Source organism: Pristiophorus japonicus, chromosome 3, assembly GCF_044704955.1.
Source record: "Pristiophorus japonicus isolate sPriJap1 chromosome 3, sPriJap1.hap1, whole genome shotgun sequence".
Taxonomy (NCBI): Eukaryota; Metazoa; Chordata; class Chondrichthyes; family Pristiophoridae; genus Pristiophorus; species Pristiophorus japonicus.
This window is the reverse complement of record NC_091979.1, coordinates 256,024,544-256,044,060: the sequence shown is the minus strand read 5'-3', so window position 1 is coordinate 256,044,060 and position 19,517 is coordinate 256,024,544. Positions and strand designations below refer to the sequence as shown.

Here is a 19,517-nt window from a genome sequence, read left to right as displayed (position 1 = left end):
AATGTTAGTTAGCCATTATAATAACACAAGTCACAGGAGAAAATGTGACTTCAGCAACACACGGACCGCACCCTACATATCATATGCATGACATGAGTACTTGTGTATTATATGTCTGCGCCCACTCATTGTTTCATCATAGGCAGTCCCTCGGAATCAAGGAAGACTTGCTTCCACTCTTAACATGAGTTCGTAGGTGGCTGTACAGTCCAATACGAGAACCACAGTCTCTGTCACAGGTGGGACAGATAGTTGTTGAGAGAAGGGGTGCGTGGGACTGGTTTGCCGCACCCTCTTTCCGCAGCCTGTGCTTGATTTCTGCATGCTCTCGGCGACGAGACTCGAGGTGCTCGGTGCCCTCCCGGATGCACTTCCTCCACTTAGGGCGGTCTTTGACCAGGGACTCCCAGGTGTCAGTGGGGATGTTGCACTTTATCAGGGAGGCTTTGAGGGTGTCCTTGTAACGTTTCCTCTGCCCACCTTTGACTTGTTTGCCGTGAAGGAGTTCTGAGTAGAGCGCTTGCTTTGGGAGTCTCGTGTCTGGCATGTGAACTATGTGGCCTGCCCAGCGGAGCATTGTTTGAATTCATTGTTTAAATATGTAGTCACACTGCAAACTGCAGGGTTGATTCCAAGGTCGTGCAGGTGTGGGGTCTCCCCTTGCCAGCAGTGACCCATGGAATCAGGTTAGGCCTCAGTGCAGATGCCACTGAACTCCTGATTCTACAGGAGCAAAGGTTTTGAAGATGTGGAGGCAGCACTTTGAGTGTGCACTGGCCTCGTTACACACTGCAAATAATGCAAATGAATTTAAATTGTTATCACTCTGGGATCCAGTGTGACAACAAATGTAATCAACAAATGAGTGCAAACATATAATACACAAGTACTCATGTCATGCGTGTGATATGTATGGTGAGATCCGTGTGGTGCTGGAAGCCTTATGCAATCTTGCAGTGTAGCAGTTAATTCACTGGGCAATCTTGATACTATTGTTCAGTTCACAGAATTGGTTAGCGATCATGATTCGCTCTATCCTGCCTTGCTTGCTGTGCACTGGCTCTGTTTGGAGGATTTCTCTCTGCTGACAAATTGCTACTTTCCTTAGGGCCACCTCCTGCAATAAAACATGCAAGCTCTCTTTGCTGGCGGGGGGGGGGGGGGGGGGAGAAGGAGGCAACTATTCTATCTCCTTTTTCAGCCACCAAACAAAATTGCTGCCTCCTTTTTAGAAGTGCAGCATGTGCTTTGCATGTGACTGATCTGTCCTTGCCCATGGGGAAATTACACCGCGATTATTTAAATGATGTATATTACCCCAACCCATGGAACCTGATGGGATGAGGCTGCCACAAAACCAATGCAAATTATCACATGAGCACTGGGCACACAGGCCACCTTTTGGCCCAACTGTGGAATTAGCCATGGTGTCTTATCCCTATTTTATGTCTCTGAAGAGTCATACTTAAATGCAACAGATTGTGATAAAGAAGCTAGAATGAATAATATATTTTGTTGAGTGGTCCATAAAACACTGTGTTGGGCAAAATTCCTAAGTGGGGGGGTAAGGGCGGAGGGTTCAACATTGACTCTCAAAAGAAAGATCCCTTCTTTGTGTTTTCTCAACATCCAAGCGTCACTAGTCTTGGAATACATTGGAAATCTTTCCAGAGGAAGAGCATCTACCTTAGTTAGGATGGAGTGCTCCAATATTATTTGAGAGATTTCATTAATCATTCTGTTCGATGTTTTTATCCCCCATTGCAGGACCCCTTTATGTTTGCCATCATCTTTATTTGTTCCAGCAGCAGTTCTCCAAGAGACAAAGTCTCGAGAAGGTTTTTACTGTAGCTGTTTGAACAGGAGGTGGAGAAGAGTCAAATGATCAATAATTAGCAATTCTTACTGACAACCCCAGACACTTAATCTCTTCAAATTTAGGTTGAAAGGACTGAGAGTTTTCTACCTCTGTCATGTGTGGACAAGACTGTTATTGTTGGCACTGACTTTAGTGATAAAACTACTCCTGCAATATCCTTTGAAATGTGTTGTGAGAATAATAGAACTGCATAGAATTTACAACATGGAAACAGGCCATTCCGCTCGGCTAGTCTATGCCGGTGTTTATGCTCCGCGCAAGCCTCCTCCCACCCGATCAGCATAACCTTCTATTCCTTTCTCCCTCATGGACTTATCTAAATGATCAAATTCGGTTTAAACTTGGCCCAGCCAAAAGCAGAGAAAGGTCTCTCTCTAGAAGCTCAAATCCACCTTGTTGGATCACTGTCCATTTACCTCTGGGGCCTGGCTTCTAATCCAATCCAGAGAGATGGCATGATCTGTGAAGTGGACCATGTACAAGCTCAAAGTCACCAATTGAACAACCTCACACAATGAAGATCATCAAGACAGACTATGTAAAGAATAGCAGGGATGATCATCCTTGTCTGCTCAAACTCGCACAGATAAAGCTGGAAATGCACCAAGAGAAGGTGGGCACTAATAATTTTATATTAATCAGACAATTTTCTGGAGGCTGCCTCACAACCTTATATTCTGCCGTCAGGAATTTCTTTGGGGGGGGGTTCTCCCAATTGGCCGCCTATACTTCGGCAGAGACCCCAGATGCACATGTAAACAAAGATTCTGCCAATCTTCTGTAAAAGTTACAGCAGCTGATCAGGGGAACCTCTGGAGAAATTTCTTGCTTGCATCTATAGTAGGAATGTTATCTGTTGAATTTTGAAATGCCAGATCTTTGACTTACCGAGTATAAGAACTAGTCACCAAATAATCTGCACATTTCCTTCACTGACATGGTCTTGAGGAAGGTCAAGTTAGTTGATGACACTACAGCTACCATTACATCTGTCGGTAAATTGGGTATACTAATGGTGTAAACCTAGAGCTGCTATTGTATCATGAAGTGAGTCAACCATAGCTAGCAATTGTTCCATCACTCTGACACTAATTTCAGTGTCACTACAAGGTGGCACACAAGCTGCCAGATGGAGAGAAAGCAGGAAAGGGGTACTGAGGGAATGATCAGCCATGATCTTATTGAATGGCGGTGCAGGCTCGAAGGACCGAATGGCCTACTCCTGCACCTATTTTCTATGTTCTATGCCAGATAATACTGGAGTCAAGAATCTTTGCTGCAAGCCAATCAAGTACTCAGGAGGAGGCCAAAAATTAAGAGTGAAAACACCACAACAGCAACCAAATTTTTTCCCTAAACTAGTATCTGGGAAAATGAAATGGGAGAAAGATAGATAAAGAAAAGTTCATCAAAGAAAGATTTGTTTTGTCTGAGGGAAAGGGTTTGCAATTCCCACTAACAGCAAGGTAGTGCTGCGATTGCTCTGTAGATCTTTCAAAAGATGCCAGCGTTATGGTTCGGGCTTCTTGCCAACACTTTTCCTTTTGTTCATGGCTAACAGAGACAGAATGTCCGACGTACTGAAACCTGCATCCTTGTAAGTGTTGTGCATGGATTAAAACCCAGGTTTAACAGCCACCTTCTGTTCATGAGAAGATCTGACACTAGGAAAAAAGGGGTTATATGGTAGTTGAAGGATGCATTTATACTTTGTTCCTTTGACCTTTATTTATCCATGTGGAACAATACGTCCATTTTTATTTCTAGAATTAGGGACTTTTCATGTTGGGGGTGAAGTGAAGGGGAGCAGAAGGGAAAGGAGGGAGACATTTCGGGAGAGAGAGAGAGACAAGTTCTGAAGTCAGGTTGGGAGGGGAGGAGAAATTGTACCTACGTTAACATCAAAGCAATGTTTATATTAAATATAAATATGTATTATTTTAAATAAAATATATTTTACATCATTCCTATAATCTTACATTATGTTTGCTATATGGGGAGTAAACCGAGGAAGAAATTACCGAGGTAAGAAATTTGTCGTCTTCATTTATTATCTTTCAACCCAAATAGCTTTCTCGGAGATTGGATTCTTAAATGTCAACCTTACCTCTGTTTTGAGGGCTGCCCTTGAAACAGATAATGTTTTGGTGATAAATGGAAACATTTGTATTTAGTAATGGTGAGGGGGCGGGGGTCGCCCCCAAATAATAGTGACACAGTAGTTATCCAAGGACATATTTTATTTTGGCCTTTAAAGTGGCTGTGACTCTGCTCAAATGTTCCTCGACTATCTCAATGCTCTATTCCCTACTCATTTGTAACAATCCCAAATACACTCCGTCAATCCATTAACTGGGCTTTGCTTCATAATCAGTTAAATGCAGATCAAAAATTCTACAGATGACAAATCACCATCTTATCTGCCTGATTAATATAATCTAGTTCATACAATAAAGCATAGCTCATTTAAAGAAACAGCCCTTAGAATATGTACCACACTTCACAGGTATGTGCAGCTGAATTAGATTTCATAAATGCTAATGTGTTGGCACAAGTGTAATTCAGTATAATTTTAGATGAGGCTTCATACCACAAAAAATTAAAGAGGCTAATGACTAGAGATCATAGCTCAGTTACCTTTGCTGCTAGAACAAGCCCGTATAGACTTTTCAGTAAAAACTTTATTGAGGTTAAAACGTTCTTCCACTGCCACTGATAGTAAACTCTACGCTTGGAACCCTTCCATCTCAAAAGCCAGCTGTCAAAGGAAAGATCTCACATCCAGTTGCTGATCTGGAACCTTTCCCAGCATGTCTCCATATTGATCCAAATTCCAATTTCCAGATGTTTCTGTGTCACCACTCCCATTCACGTACATGGCCTACAATTCACTAAATATATTCAAAAAGGAGTTGGATGTAGTCCTTACTACGAGGGGATCAAGGGGTATGGCGAGAAAGCAGGAATGTTGTACTGAAGTTGCATGTTCAGCCATGAACCCATTGAATGGCGGTGCAGGCTCGAATGGCCTACTCCTGCATCTATTTTCCATGTTTCTATGTTTCTACATCAATGGAGTGGCTACCTGGTACAAACACAGAGCAAAAATGGCAAAAATCAATGATGAGAATGACATCTATCACAAAGTAAGAAATTGTTAGTTATTTGGAGAGATTTATACTAAAAATACTTCTCTTTGTGGTTTTAATGGGCCCAAATTTGCCCAGGAGTTGCTCCGTTTTTTTTGGAGCAACTTGATTTTTCTGGAGTGTCTTAAAAATCCCCATTCTGCACATTTAATTTGCGCCAGTGTAAGTGAGTTAGTTAGGATTTTTTTTAGTTTAGTTTTATTTTCAAAAGGGGGCGTTACCAGCCATTTTGGCCATTTAAGCCAGGTTGGACAACTAATAGTTGCTCCAAACTAACTTAGGTCAGCGTACGTGGCCACTTGTGGCCGTACAGAAAACTCTTGCAGAGAGTTAAGAAATCAGCGCAGGTTAGTACATTTGAAAGCACTAAAAGTACAAAAAGCATTCAATAACAAATAAAAAATAGAAGGAAGCGGAGAAGACCTGCACCTAAAGCACCAAGACTTATAAAGTTTTAAAGAAAGATTAAAAGAAACTAAATTAACTCTGCAAACACACAATCACAGTAATTTAAACAACATAAGCAGCTACTTACATGTACAGGGCTTTTTTCATATCACTCATTACTTTGCACATTTTTACAGGTCTCCTTCACAATAATTTTTTTACCTGTATAGGGATCTCCCTAAAACAAATTAAGCCGAGCGATGTTTCCATTTTCAGTAAGTAATTGGCTCCAAAGGCTATATGCCGAGATACTCCCAAAAGATGTGTAAAATAAAAACAACATCCCCATATTTTTGCCTGAAACAAGTTAGCACAGCAGGTTTCCATCTGTTCAATAGCTCGCGGGCCGGTGCGGGAGACCATTCGGCCAGGGATAGGAGTGGCGAACATCGGGTTGTCCTTTTGGCCAGGGATAGGGGTGGCAAGCATCGGGTCCCACTCAGCCTACAGTACGTGCTGGGAGGGCGAGGAGCTACTGTGCATGCGCGCAGACTCTACTGCGCATGCGGACATCTGCCGGCACTGTTTTCGGTGTAGGGCTGTTGCTCCGACCCCCCCATTCCACTATATACGCCGCGCCAGGACTCTGGGCACACAACAGAGTGGCCAGAATCGTGAGTACGTTTTTTGGCGCCGTTTTGAGCGCACAAAGTCGGCGCATCTTGGGTGAGTGCGCCGGAAAAAGGAGTTGGGGAAATTTGGGCCCATTATCTGAGTTTTTCCCATCTGCCCAAATATGTTATATCAAAATGATTCTAACTATAATTTGTAAGGGAGTGTATCTCTGAATCTCATCACAGAATCTTATGTGAAGGTGTCTCCTCTTGTTAATTATAATGGAAGTTCGCACAGCAGAGTGATGATCATATAGAAATAGGAGATGCAATGTACAAAATTCTTGCCGGAAAGTTCCCTCTGATTTTCCTGGTTTAAATTTCATTGTATTCATATGAAAAATCGGCCATTCATTTGAAAAATAGCAAGTTCTAATCCTTAACTGTGAGCAGCTTACCTTTTACTTGGAATGTGATGCAATGAATAGCTCCTATAATGATTAAATGTGACATTTCTGGCCAATTTGGGAGGCAGGTGCAGACAATGCTCAATATGAACAGAGGTTATAGTTTAATTTTTTAAACGGAACATGCTGCATCCTTATACAACAACAACAACAACTTGTATTTATATAGCACCTTTAACTTAGTGAACTGTCCCAAGGCGCTTCACAGAAGTAATTATGTGATAAAAATTTGACACCGAGTCATATAAGTAGAAATTAGCACAGGTGACCAAAAGGAGCGTCTTGAAGGAGGAATGAGAGGCGGAGAGGTTTAGGCAGGGAGTTCCAGAGCTTGGGGCCTAGGCAACAGAAGGCATGGCCACCAATGGTTGAGCAATTACAATCAGGGATGCTCATAGTAATCTTTTGCCCACCAAACAAAGACTGCAGAAGACATGGGAAATCAGTTGGTGTCCAAGCAAATGTTTTCGCTTAACATTCCTATTAAGAATGTGTGTTAAGAAGTTTTGGTTTGTTTTGCTACAGTTTAATTTTAGAATGACTTAAGATAGAGAAAATTTAAGACTAAAGTCTATTTGTTACGGTTCTATAAGGCAATAGCAATGTGACACAATACTCGTGAGTCGTGACGTGTTTCGGTAACTTGTGTACCTGTCATCACACTGCTGACGCACATTGGCATCAATCCTGTGTTGTGACTGGTAGATGATTACACAAGATCAAATCACTGACCCTGGCAGAAGTAACTTCTGTCATCTGCAATAATGTTCTCAATGAACGGCCACAGAGATTGCACTGTATGCTACAGGAGTGACTAATGGCATATTATTATTATGATTAAAGTCAAAGATTGAAGATGTTATTACAAAAAGAGAAGCAACAAGTAAAATATTTTAGTAATGCTTCTGAATTTGTGGTCATTTATTTTTGCAAGCTCCTTTTTCAGTTGCTGAATATTAATTATGGCATTTGTCAGACAGAGCAGTATTTTTTCAGTTGATAGCTAGTTCCAATTTTGTGGTATTGTAGCTGCAGGCCATACCAGCAAGTACATTTGCATCAATGGTTTCACTAATATTCAACACCATGTGGTATAAACAACAGTCTGGTCAACTAACTTTTTTTTTAAAAAGCATGAGAGTCCTCTTTAAGCACTTGCTAATGCCCTAACAGGAAATAGGTAATCTGACAGAATTTACAAACACAATCAATAAGATCTATTCTGCTGTGCCTTGCCCTAATTTCTGGATCGGGGTGTGCCTGCAGTTGGACAATAAATTGCTGGCATATTCTGCTGAGCTCAAAACAGAATTCCCAAACACTGAAAGGTGAGAGAGGAATAAATAAGTTGGAGTGAAGAAAGCATAGCAAAAATATAGAAATATTAACCACTGAGGTGTCACCAATGAGATAAATTACAACCGAAAAGCTCGGTGGAGACTAATTTTCAAGCTACCTAAAGTGGAATCCCCATGGAAAGAATTGTGTAAGAAGGCAGATAGACATGATTTAAGTAAAAATGATTTAACATACACAAAACTATAATCAGGCCATTCCGGACTACGCGTGGTGAATTTGGCATTTTTGATTAAACAGGTAGAAACAAAGAAACTGGAGGTAATGCAGAAAAGGCAGTCACAATAACAGTGAAATCAAATCCCCCAATAGCGTTAGCAAAGCATAGCCGGCACAGTCTGACAACAAGGCGTGAAGGTCTGTGCAACATTTCTTTTCCAAGGCAATAGTAAATCTTGACCATAGGCTACACCACTTATTAGTGAAATGAACAAACCATGGTTATAATCGGAGGAAATCTAGGAAATGGAAAACCCCTTTAGCAACTACTTAAAGGCTCCAAAGCAGCTTAATTCCACGGTGTCTGAGACTATTTCAATCATGCTGATTTGTTATTAACCCATTCGCTTACTAATGAAAATAACCCCATTAAAGTGAACACAATTTTGGTTAAAGTAAAGATTTTCTCATTACCTGTTCAGCACTTGCTTTCCTCTTTGGGCGCTCTGCCCAGTGGGCTCCTGCACAATATTAATACATAATGATCGCAAGAACATCATAAATTATTAGAGATTAAGCAGATTGATGTTTTATTGAAAATTCATATCTTTTAATGAATATCATTTTAATCGTGCGGCACATGTTTGGTGTGGTGGGACATTCACAAGGAGTGCCCCGTCTGACTTGGGCTGTCAGGGAGAGGCAGGAGACTTCTCCAGAGGGAGAGCCATCAGCCTAGGTCCTTTCAGCACAATTCCAAGCCAGCCTATAGAGACCCAACCAGAGGCCTAAAAACAGGCCTCTTGCTCACCCTCGGGGTAAAGGTTTACAGTCTATTGTAAGGGGAGAAATTAAAGGGGCAAAACATAACTTCAAAGATTTTCCATTAAATATACTATTATGCATTACCTAGAACTTTGAGATGTGATGAAAAGCAGGTGATTGCTGCAGATTGAGCAATTACATTATTTTCTCTGTCATGAGGGGTCTACACAGAGTAGATCGAGAGAGACTGTTCCCATTGGCGGAAGGGTTGAGAACCAGAGGACACAGATTTAAGGTGATTGGCAGAAGAACCAAAGGTGACACGATGAAAAACTTTTTAATGCAGCGAGCGGTTAGGATCTGGAATGCACTGCCTGATAGAGTGGTGGAGTCAGATTCAATCATGGCTTTCAAAAGGGAATTGGATAAGTACCTGAAGGAAAAAGATTTGCAGGGCTACGGGGAAAGGGCGAGGAAGTGGGACTAGCTGAAGTGCTCTTGCAGAGAGCCAGCACGGGCTCGACAGGCCGAATGGCCTCCTTCTGTGCTGTAACCATTCTATGATTCTAATGTTTTTCTTGTGTGAGGCTATAATGTAAAGGTTTTCATTTGGTCGAGCAATCTACATTTGTACTTCTCTCAACAATATGAAAATCAAAATTTGAATGAAGAGGACATAATTATTACTGTCCTTTGTTGTGTTGGCTTAATTAATGAGTCTTAAGTATTTATTTTATGGCTGCACCTGGTTAAGAACAACAACAACTTGCATTTATATAGCGCCTTTAACTTGGTCAAATGTTCCAAGGTGCTTCACAGGAGCCAAGGAATGTTCCCTTTAAGAATACTCAGGCAAATCTCTGCAAAGCTGCTGTCAACCCTGCTCACAATTCTACCTTCCTCTCTCAATATTGTTTGTAAGAAATCTTTCAGGAAACATTTAAACGCTCACTGGCTCCTTTACTGCCACTGTCAGTGACATCCCACTTTGATGTAAAATCTCTTCACACACCTGTCTCATATTTGTGGATCTGTGATTTTAACCCTTTGATTACAGTGTTCCTATGCCATGTGACAAACAGCAATTTCTAATAATCTAGATATTCCAAACATGCTATATAAACATGCCCTTATATCTTCCTGTATATTCCATGACAATATATTTATATACTTGCTTCAATCTGTTTATACAGGTTGAACCTCTCTTATCCAGCACACTTGGGACTTGGCCTGTTCTGGATAAGGGATTTTGTCGGATGAGGGGAGTTCACATTAAATTGGATGGTACAGGTACTGAGCAAGGGGATATCGGGGCTGGCGGTCTTGGGGCTGGGAGATCATGGAGGGGGCGTGGTGGATCGCGGGGTCAGGCCAGCGATTGCGGGAATCGGCAGTTGAGGAAGGACTTCAATTTGTTCATGTCGGAACGGTCGGGAATGGTGCTGGACGAGGGGTGGTGCCGGATAAGGGAGTCTTGGATAAGGGAGGTTCAACCTGTGCTTGATTCAATCTGTTATGGTTGCAATACAAAATAAACAGAATCATTTAATAATATCGACTTAAGAGATTCAGAAATCCTGCTGCCAAACAATCCAATATTTGAATTATAAAAGCAAAATACTGCGGATGCTAGAATCTGAAATAAAAACAGAGAATGTTGGAAATCTCAACGGGTCAGGCAGCATCTGTGGAGAGAAAAACAAAGTTAACGTTTTGGGTCGATGACCCTTCGTCAGAACTGCTGAATGTTCGAAAAGAGCACATTCTTAAGCACTGAAAGGAGGAGGAGGGGAAGAAAGAACATAAGGGAAGGTCTGTGATCGGGTGGAAGACAGGAGAGATGAGAGAGACAAAGGGATGATGGGCCAAATTGAAATGGTAATGACAGAAGTTAGAAAAAGGTTAAGCTGGATAGGGTGTGAATGGCAGAGCAATGACCAGCTGCCATTAGAGAGAAAAAAAGAGAAGAAAAAACATACGATGGGGAGTGAGGGGGTAGGAGCCAAAGATGGCCAGAGGTTATGCTCTGAAGTTGTTGAACTCGATGTTGAGTCCAGAAGGCTGTAAAGTGCCTAAACGAAAGATGAGCTTGAGTTGAGCATCATTGGAACAGTGTAGGAGACCGAGGATGGAGAAGTCAGAGTGGGAGTGGAGCAGAGAATTAAAGTGACAGGTGACCGCATGATCAGGGTCACACTTACGGACTGAATGGAAGTGTTCAGCAAAGCGGTCACCCAATCTACGCTTGGTCTCCCCAATGTAGAGGAGACCACATCATGAGCAGCTAATACAGTATACTAAATTGAAAGAAGTACAAGTAAATTGCTGTTTCACCTGGAAGGAGCATTTGAGGCCCTGGATAGTGGGAAGGGAGGAGAGAAAAGGGCAGGTGTTGCATCTCTTGCGCTTGCACGGGAAGTTGCCATGGGAAGGGGAGTGGGTGCTGGGGGGTGATTGTGGAATGGGACCAGGGTGTCGCGGAGGGAGCAGTCCCTTCGGAGCGCTGAGAGGGGAGGGGAGGGGAAGATGTGATTGGTGGTGGACTCACACTGAAGGTGGCAGAAATGGCGGAGGATGATCCGTTGAACGTGGAGGCTGGTGGGGTGAAAGATGAGGACAAGGGGAACCCTATCGTGGTTCTTAGAGGTCGGGGAAGGGGTGAGAGCAGAGGTGTGGGAAATAGAATGGACACGGTCGAGGGCCATGTTAATCACGGCAGAGGGGAATCCTCGGTTGAGGAAAAAGGAAGACATGTCAGAGGTACTAATGTGAAAGGTGGCGTCGTCAGAGCAGATGCGATGGAGACGGAAAACTTGGAGAATGGAATCGAGTCCTTACAGGATATGGGGTGGGAAGAAGTGTAGTCCAGGTAGCTGTGGGAGTCAGTGGGTTTATAGTGAATACTGGTCGAAAGCCTATCCCCAGAAATGGAGACAGAGAAGTCGAGGAAGGGAAGGGAAAAGTCAGAGATGGACCATGTGAAGGTGAGAGAAGGGTGGAAATTGGAGGCAAAGTGAATGAAATTTTCAAGTTCAGGGCGAGAGCAGGAAACGGCACAGATACAGTCATCAATGTATCGGAAAAAGAGGTGAGGGAGGGGACCCGAGTAGGACTGCAACAAAGAATGTTCCACATAGCCCACGAAAAGACAGGCATAGTTAGGACCTATGTGGGTTCCCATAGCAACACCTTTAATTTGGAAGATGTGAGTGGAGTTAAAGGAGAAGTTGTTCAATGTGAGAACAAGTTCAGCCAGGCGATGGAGGGTAGTGGTGGATGGGGACTGGTTGGGCCTCGCTCGAGGAAGAAGCGGAGTGCCCTCAGGCCATCCTGGTGGGGGATGGAAGTGTAGACTGATTGGACGTCCATGGTGAAAAGGAGATGGTTGGGGCCAGGAAACTGGAAACCGTTAAAGTGACGGAGGGCGTCGGAGGAGTTCTGGATGTCGGTGGGAAGAGAGTGGACAAGGGGAGAAAAAAGAGTCGAGATAGGAAGAAATAAGTTCTGTGGGCAAGAACAGGCTGAAACGATGGGTCTACCGGGGCAGTCCTGTTTGTGGATTTTGGGAAGGCGGTAGTAGCGGGCTGTGCGCGGTTGGGGAACTGGTGGCTGTGGAGGGAAGATCTCCAGAGGAGATGAGGTCAGTGACAGTCTGGGAAATGATGGCTTGATGTTCAGTGGTCCAGGGGGAGGTAGGAGGTGTCAGAGTTGGCAATCAGCCTCTGCAAGGTAGAGGTCGGTTCGCCAAACAATAACAGCGGCACCCAACAACAACGGCGCAATATTTGAATTGTTGAATGTTATAGATCACTGTCTGAATCCTAACCAGTGTCATTGGGGGTCATTTCATGTTCTGAGCATAACTATCAGTTAAGATTACCTAGTATCTTGGGCATTGCCAACATCATTCAGGTTCATAGGCAGACTTGCTTCCACTATTGAAGTGAGTTCTTTGGTGGCGGAACAATCCAATAGGAGAGCCATAGACTCTGTCACAGGTGGGACAGATATTCGCCGAGGGAAGGGGTGGGTGGGACTGGTTTGCCACATGCTCCTTCCGCTGCCTGCGCTTAACCTCTTCACGCTCTTGGCGTTGAGATTCGAAGAGCTCAACGCCTCTCAACACTATGCCAATGTGGAAATGTATTTTCAACATGCTCTGAAAATACATTCCACTGTAGTGAAACACTTGCATAACATATATAGAAGTTTATAGCATAGAAGGCAGCCATTTGGCCCCACAGAAAGCTCTAATAAACAAGAATGAATTGCCCATTTTTCACTGTGGCACAGGAGTATTAGTAAATATTTGTTTGAATTGTTACCTGAACACTGATCATTAGTACCTCTGGTCAGATCCATATGGTAAATTACTCAGACAAGAAAAATGTTTTGCAAGTCAAATGCTTTCAATTTTAAGGAGTTTCTCAATCTGTTGTTGGCCATTAACACACTGAATTTGATGAAAAAGAAAATACGTTTTGCTGGTTTTCCAACTCCAATAATGTGTACAGATCTGATACAGAAAGAAAGAAATGTTTGATACCTGATAGACAGACAGCCTGCACCAATGCAGTTCTCACCATCTGTGCAGTTCAGAATTGTGCCATCAGCCTCTCCACAAAAGCTTATAACCCTTTCATTAAATGGTATTTTCAATGTGATTTGTGAAAATACATATCTTAGCGAAAGGTCTCTAAATATAGCTATTCATTCCTTCCTCTACACATGAAAATGGATACACTTATGGACTAAGTAGTCTAGGGCACAGGACTGATCTTGTGTCAAATTCTTCTGTTTTGTACCTTCCTATTGCTAATCAAGTGTCACGTTTCACTTCAAAATACTTAGCTGTCACACATAATTTGTCATATGATGAGAGCATGCAGAATTACATTGCCATGGAAACTGAATTAAAAAAAATTCATATACATGTCATTGCAAATGTTTCACCCAATTTCTTTACTCTTTTCTTAAGACCATGAAGAAATCCATGCAACACACATGGAAACGTAGGCTTGCAGTTACAAAATAGAATGCATTGCCACTGTTATAAGGGGAAAGGGGCAATAAAGGGCTCAAGTTCACAGAAATTATAACATAGCCCAGAAATTACACTATGTGATATTATTGCACAAACACTTTGCTATTGCGTTATGGAGTGGCTAGGAACTCTCCTTAGTTCCGGGGGGAGGTTCCGACTAATTGCCGTGCTCTGCTGCCACCTCTGCCTGTATGGCTCAGCTACACAACTGAGCAATCAGAGGAACACTTAGGTTATTTTTTTTATCATCAAGGACCCGCATGAGATTAGCTCCACTGTACAGAAGCATTGCACACTGGCTCAATTAAAGTAATCGCCAATACCACCTCTTGTTTGATTAATCTATATTATAAATGCAACACAAACAGAAAATGATTTAAGTATATTATATTATGTAATTGCAACTGAATAGCCCGCTCACTTTTGCCAAATAAAACATTACGATGAAAGTAATTTTAAGCATAAGGCTGCACAAACAATACACTAAAACTCATTGTTTAGCTATTTCTAAAGGGAGGTTATGTCTCCAGAACCCCTCTATTGTTAGTATAAAAGATTCCCACATTATTATTTTTTTAAACCATATTATCCTCAGTTGCCTGTGCTAGTCTTAGGCCCCCAACTCCCCATCAGTGCAGACCAGCTTTGTCTGTATATCAAGTTTTCAACTGTACTAGTGGATCTCCTGTGGCATTGCCCACCCAAAATCAGGCCCAAGTCAATTTCCCTCAGAGTTGATTAGTGATGTTGTAGGTATAGGTATGGGGATCTGCTGCTTCTAAAGCTGAAGAAGCCCCATCCAATGGTTGCTTACATGACTGTGTGACAGGATGCTTTGCAATGGGAAAATACAATTGAGATGCCTGGAGGCAAGACAGAATGATGAGGCCTTAAGCAGGGGTGAACTTAATAGCAAATTTAATTTATTATAGACGAGCTAGACTGTAAATAGACTAGGCATCTTAAAGTTGTTCCTAGAAGAAAATTCTGTTTATCTGCGATAAGAGGGGAAATCACTGCGTGTACATCAGAAAAGGTGGTAAATTAAATCATCTTCACATGAACTTTGCACTATATCTATGGCAAGAAACCCAATTGAGGTAATCAGACAGCCACTAACCAGAACTCATTCCATCCGTAAGTCCATGCATCTTCAAGCATAGACTTCAGTAGTAGCAGCGGCAGCTCAGACACAATGGACTAAATGTCCTCCTTTTCTACATAAGAAATAGGAGCAAGAATAATAGCCTCAACTCCACTTCCCTGCCCGCTCCCCATAACCCTTGACTCCCTTATCATTCAAAAATCTGTCTATCACCACTTTAAATATACTCAAAGACCCAGCCTCCACAGCTCTCTGGGGTAGAGAATTCAAAAGATTCATGACCCTCAGAGAAGAAATTCCTCCTCATTTCTGTTTTAAATGGGCGACCCCTTATTCTGAAACTATGCCCCCTAGTTCTAGATTCCCCCTGAGGGGAACCATCCTCTCTGCATCTACCCTGTCAAGCCTCCTCAGAATCTTATATGTTTCAATAAGATCACCTCTCATTCTTCTAAACCCCAAGGAGTATAGGCCCAACTTGCTCAACCTTTCTTCATATGACAACCCCTTCATCTCAGGAATCAACCTTGTGAACCTTCACTGAACTGCCTCCAATGCAAGTATATCCTCCTTTAAATAAGGAGACCAAAACTGTATGCAGTATTCCAGGTGTGGTCTTACCAATACCCTGTACAGTTGAACCAAAGACATCTTAGCACAACGTCCAATCAAAAAATGATTAGGATTTAGAAGGTTAAGGGGGTGATTTGATCGAAATTTTCAAGATATTAAGGGGAACAGATAGGGTAGATGAAGAGACACCATTTCCGCTGGTTGAAGAGTCTAGGATGAGGGGGCATAGTCTACAAATGAGAGCCAGACCATTCAGGAGTGAAATTAGGAAACACTTCTACACTGAGAGGGTGGTAGAAGTTTGGAATTCTCTTCCACAAACTGCAATTGTCAATTTTAAATCTGAGATTGATAGATTTTTGTTAACCTAAGGGATATGGGGCAAAGGCGGGTATGTGGAGTTAGGTCACAGATCAGCCATGATCACATTGAATGGCGGAAAAGGCTCTAAGGACTGAATGGCTTCCTCATTCATATGTTCCTATCACTTCTTTATGACAAATGGAACAGAAGGAAACCCTTCCTATTATCATAGCATTATACAGCACAGGAGGCTCATCGTGCCTGTGCTGGCTCTTTAAAAGAGCTATCCAATTAGTCCCACTCCCTTGCACTTACCCCACAGTCCTGCAAATATTTCACCTTTAAATATTTATCCCATTTCCTTTTGAAAATAGTTATTGAATCTGCTTTCACCGCCCTTTCAGGCAGTGTATTCCAGATCATAACTCGTAGTGTAAAAAAAACCTCATCTCGTCTCTGGTTCTTTTGCCAGTTACCTTAAATCTGTATCCTCTGGTTACTGACCCTTCTGCCACTGGAAACAGTTTCTCCTTATTAACTCTTATCAAAACCCTTCATGATTTTGAACACCTCTATTAAATCACCCCTTCACTTTCTCTGCTCTAAGGAGAACAACCCCAACTTTTCTAGTCTCTCCACATAACTGAAGTTCTGCATCCCTGGTATCTTTCCAGTAAATCTCATCTGCATCCTGCAGTACTTTATCAAACAGCTCTCCGTTACTTTGTCTTTAGCATATCCATGCAGACTGTGATTTTTTTTTTAAACCCATATTTTTCAAAGTGACATTTAATTTTGTCTCTAATTATTGGCCCGGATTTTGCTGTAATAATAACGGTGAGGTTATCAGCGCAATTAAACACAAAAGTCCAGAGGATTTGCTGCAACAGTCCTCGCCAATAGATTCAGTCCTGAAATCACTGTAATGGTGTGGATTTGGGGTACTTGCCTACTAACTCCACATGAAAGACAACTGAAAAAGTTAGGGCTTGTGCATTCAGGAATGAGTTTTTAACGTTGTGCTAAGCAATAATTACTGAACAACTCCTCTGACGCTGAAAAATTAAATTTATGAGTGTGGATTCTCTTCCCTCAGAAGATAATTAGTGTTAGATTTCAGAATTGTTTTTTTTAGCTTTTGTCTCTTTTATCTCCCTTAATTCCATCTGTATTTCCCGATACTTATTTTGCTTTCTGTACATCATTTAAATCTAATTTATTGTTCCTGCTTTATACTTCCTGGTTTGGACTCTGCGTGGCTCAGTGAGGATTCTGCAATCTGGTTGTTGAGCTATGCTGTTTCTTAACCTGCTCACTGATGCCACAGATCCCCTGTAGAGGGTGCCGCGCTGGATCAGACGCTCGATGACAGGAAGTCTCCACTCTAAAACTGGTCAAATCTTTGTGGGCAGCTGTCAGTGAGGTGAACGACAAGCGCCATTCCTTCGCTGCTGACTACAAAATCCAGGCCAGCGTGTCTAAACGTTTCCCTGCCACCAACATTTATGAATAAAGTGTATACTCTTAAAGGAAATACAATCAAAATGTCAATACCATGAATTGATATTGTAGTCCTCTTGATGTAAATATAAAGCCCCAGTTGTGTCTGGTTTGCTCAGTTGACAAGACTCTCATCTTGGAGGCAGAAAGACAAATGCCACCCCAGGGCTGAGCGACTGCTGCATTGTCAGAGGTCCTGTCTTTTCAGAAGAGATTTTAAACATGTTCAGATGGTTGTTAAAGATCCCATGGTACTATTTGAGGGAGTTCTCGGTGTCCAAGAAAAATGCAGTAATTCAGGAAAGTAGCCTAAAGTGGTAAGCTGAGAATGAAGAACCTAGCAGTTTATTACATGTACAATGAGGTTAGCTCCAGTCCTCAACCATTAGTTTGGAAATGACTTTCAAACTTTATATTACTCGTGTTTCTTCTATTGTTAAATCTATATATCTTGTAGGTGACTGAACTGTAGAATTTTTTTAAAATTTGATTGGTTGTTATATCAACAAATAGCCCTAAAATTGGTTAACAGAAAGCTTGAATTGTCATTTGTCCAAATAAACTGATAGTCATATTTTATAATTTCACATATTTCTGCTCCCGCTGTTAGAATGTGGCTGAGAGACAGAACCAGAACATACAATAAGATGTGCTTCTCGCATCACTGGACACCATCCAGTCTAAGCAGGGGGGATTGTTTGAAGAAAATGTCAGAAAGATCCCTAGGAATTGAGACACATCTTCACCAGAAATGAGATTCTCTGCACTTTTAACAATCTCAATTGAATTGAATTGAATTGTTAATCATTTTCTTCAAGTCCTGAAGGAAATGTAAATGTAAATGTAACCTTTGTTTTTTTTTCATTTAACAGTTAAACATTTTATGTTTGGCAGGGGCTCTGGAACTCACTGTGGTAGAGGCAGAAACCCTAATCGTATTTAAAAAGTACTTGGATATGCACTTGAAGTGCCATAACGTACAAGGCTACGGACGAAGAGCTGGAAAATGGGATTAGGCTGGATCGCTCTTTTTCAGCCGGCACAGACACGATGGACCAAATGGCCGCCTCCTGTACCGTAAATGTCCATGATTCTTTCTATGATTCTAGAAGTATTTTGATAGTAATTAACACATGGGATAAACTAACAAAATCACTTGTCCTGCAGACTTTTACAACATTGCACTGTGACTGGATGACAAAGATAGTATTACATGCAGTACTTTTTATTGTAAAATGTTTGAATCCAGGATTGTGATTATCATACAATTAAAAAAAAATCATGTTCATCATGTTTAGAAGTGAGACATGACGCTCTGGCACCAAGGTTAAAAATATTCCCACAGTAAGAAACCATACTTACAAGATATATTGGAGCAAATGCAAACACTGATTTGCAATTTACAAATTAATTCATTTCTTTGGCTTCTTAGTTCTCTGCTTGGGCAAGAGAACCGGCACTATACTGATAACTATAGGCATGGAGCCTGATCGGGTGAGGAGTGACGCAGTTGAAATCTTTTGTGGCTATACAAGAATGTCCTAATGGTTAAACCTAGTGCACATTATGTGAACATTAAAAATACATCCACACTTTAGAAGTGTCAATAAGAAAACAGACAATCACTATCAAATTTCATACCTGGTTCAGAAGGGCCTTTAAGATTCCATTTGAAATGACTGTATGAACATATCTCCTTTTTTGCAGAATTGTATGACAGATTTATTGCAGTTTCCACTTGCGAACATAAATTACTGCCTATTTTCTATTGCAATTCAGCAAGCTGTCAGCATTGTAAAAGAAGTAACAGTGCTATGCTGAGAAACCAGAAATGGCCCGAGGTATATATAAGAGTATGTAATTCTACCATGTAATTCACCACAGACTGGATTCTAAACTATAGTTGTCAAAACTGCTGGTACAACATCTTAATAATAAATTCGTTAGCAAGTTGTCTTACCCTGGAGTACTTGCAGCAGTAAATCAGTGAAGTAACCTTTGCTCTAAAATGTATCAATCAACCCCCATGACATTTAAGATACTGTCACTCGCATCTCATCTATTCAAGGAACTGTGCAATTTTACCAGTAATACCAGCACTTTAATTTCTCTGTACACATCAGTTTGAATCGCGCATTCAAAAAATTAACATGCATATTACTACCTAGAACAGATTTCCTATGTAAAAAGTAGTCAAAATTCTCATTAAGAAATAT

At 41.6% G+C, this 19,517-nt stretch overlaps 1 protein-coding gene across 1 annotated transcript in view; it reads left to right on the top strand.

Annotated features, from left to right (window-relative positions):
- The window catches only part of LOC139259496 (uncharacterized), a 162,178-nt gene extending 143,907 nt beyond the window's left edge, over positions 1 to 18,271 (top strand). Inside the window, exon 10 of the mRNA XM_070874967.1 lies at positions 18,196 to 18,271. Within this exon, the coding sequence (XP_070731068.1) occupies positions 18,196 to 18,244 (49 nt within the window). The 3' untranslated portion in view covers positions 18,245 to 18,271. The remainder of the gene's footprint in view (positions 1 to 18,195) is intronic.
- Positions 18,272 to 19,517: the final 1,246 nt, after the last annotated feature.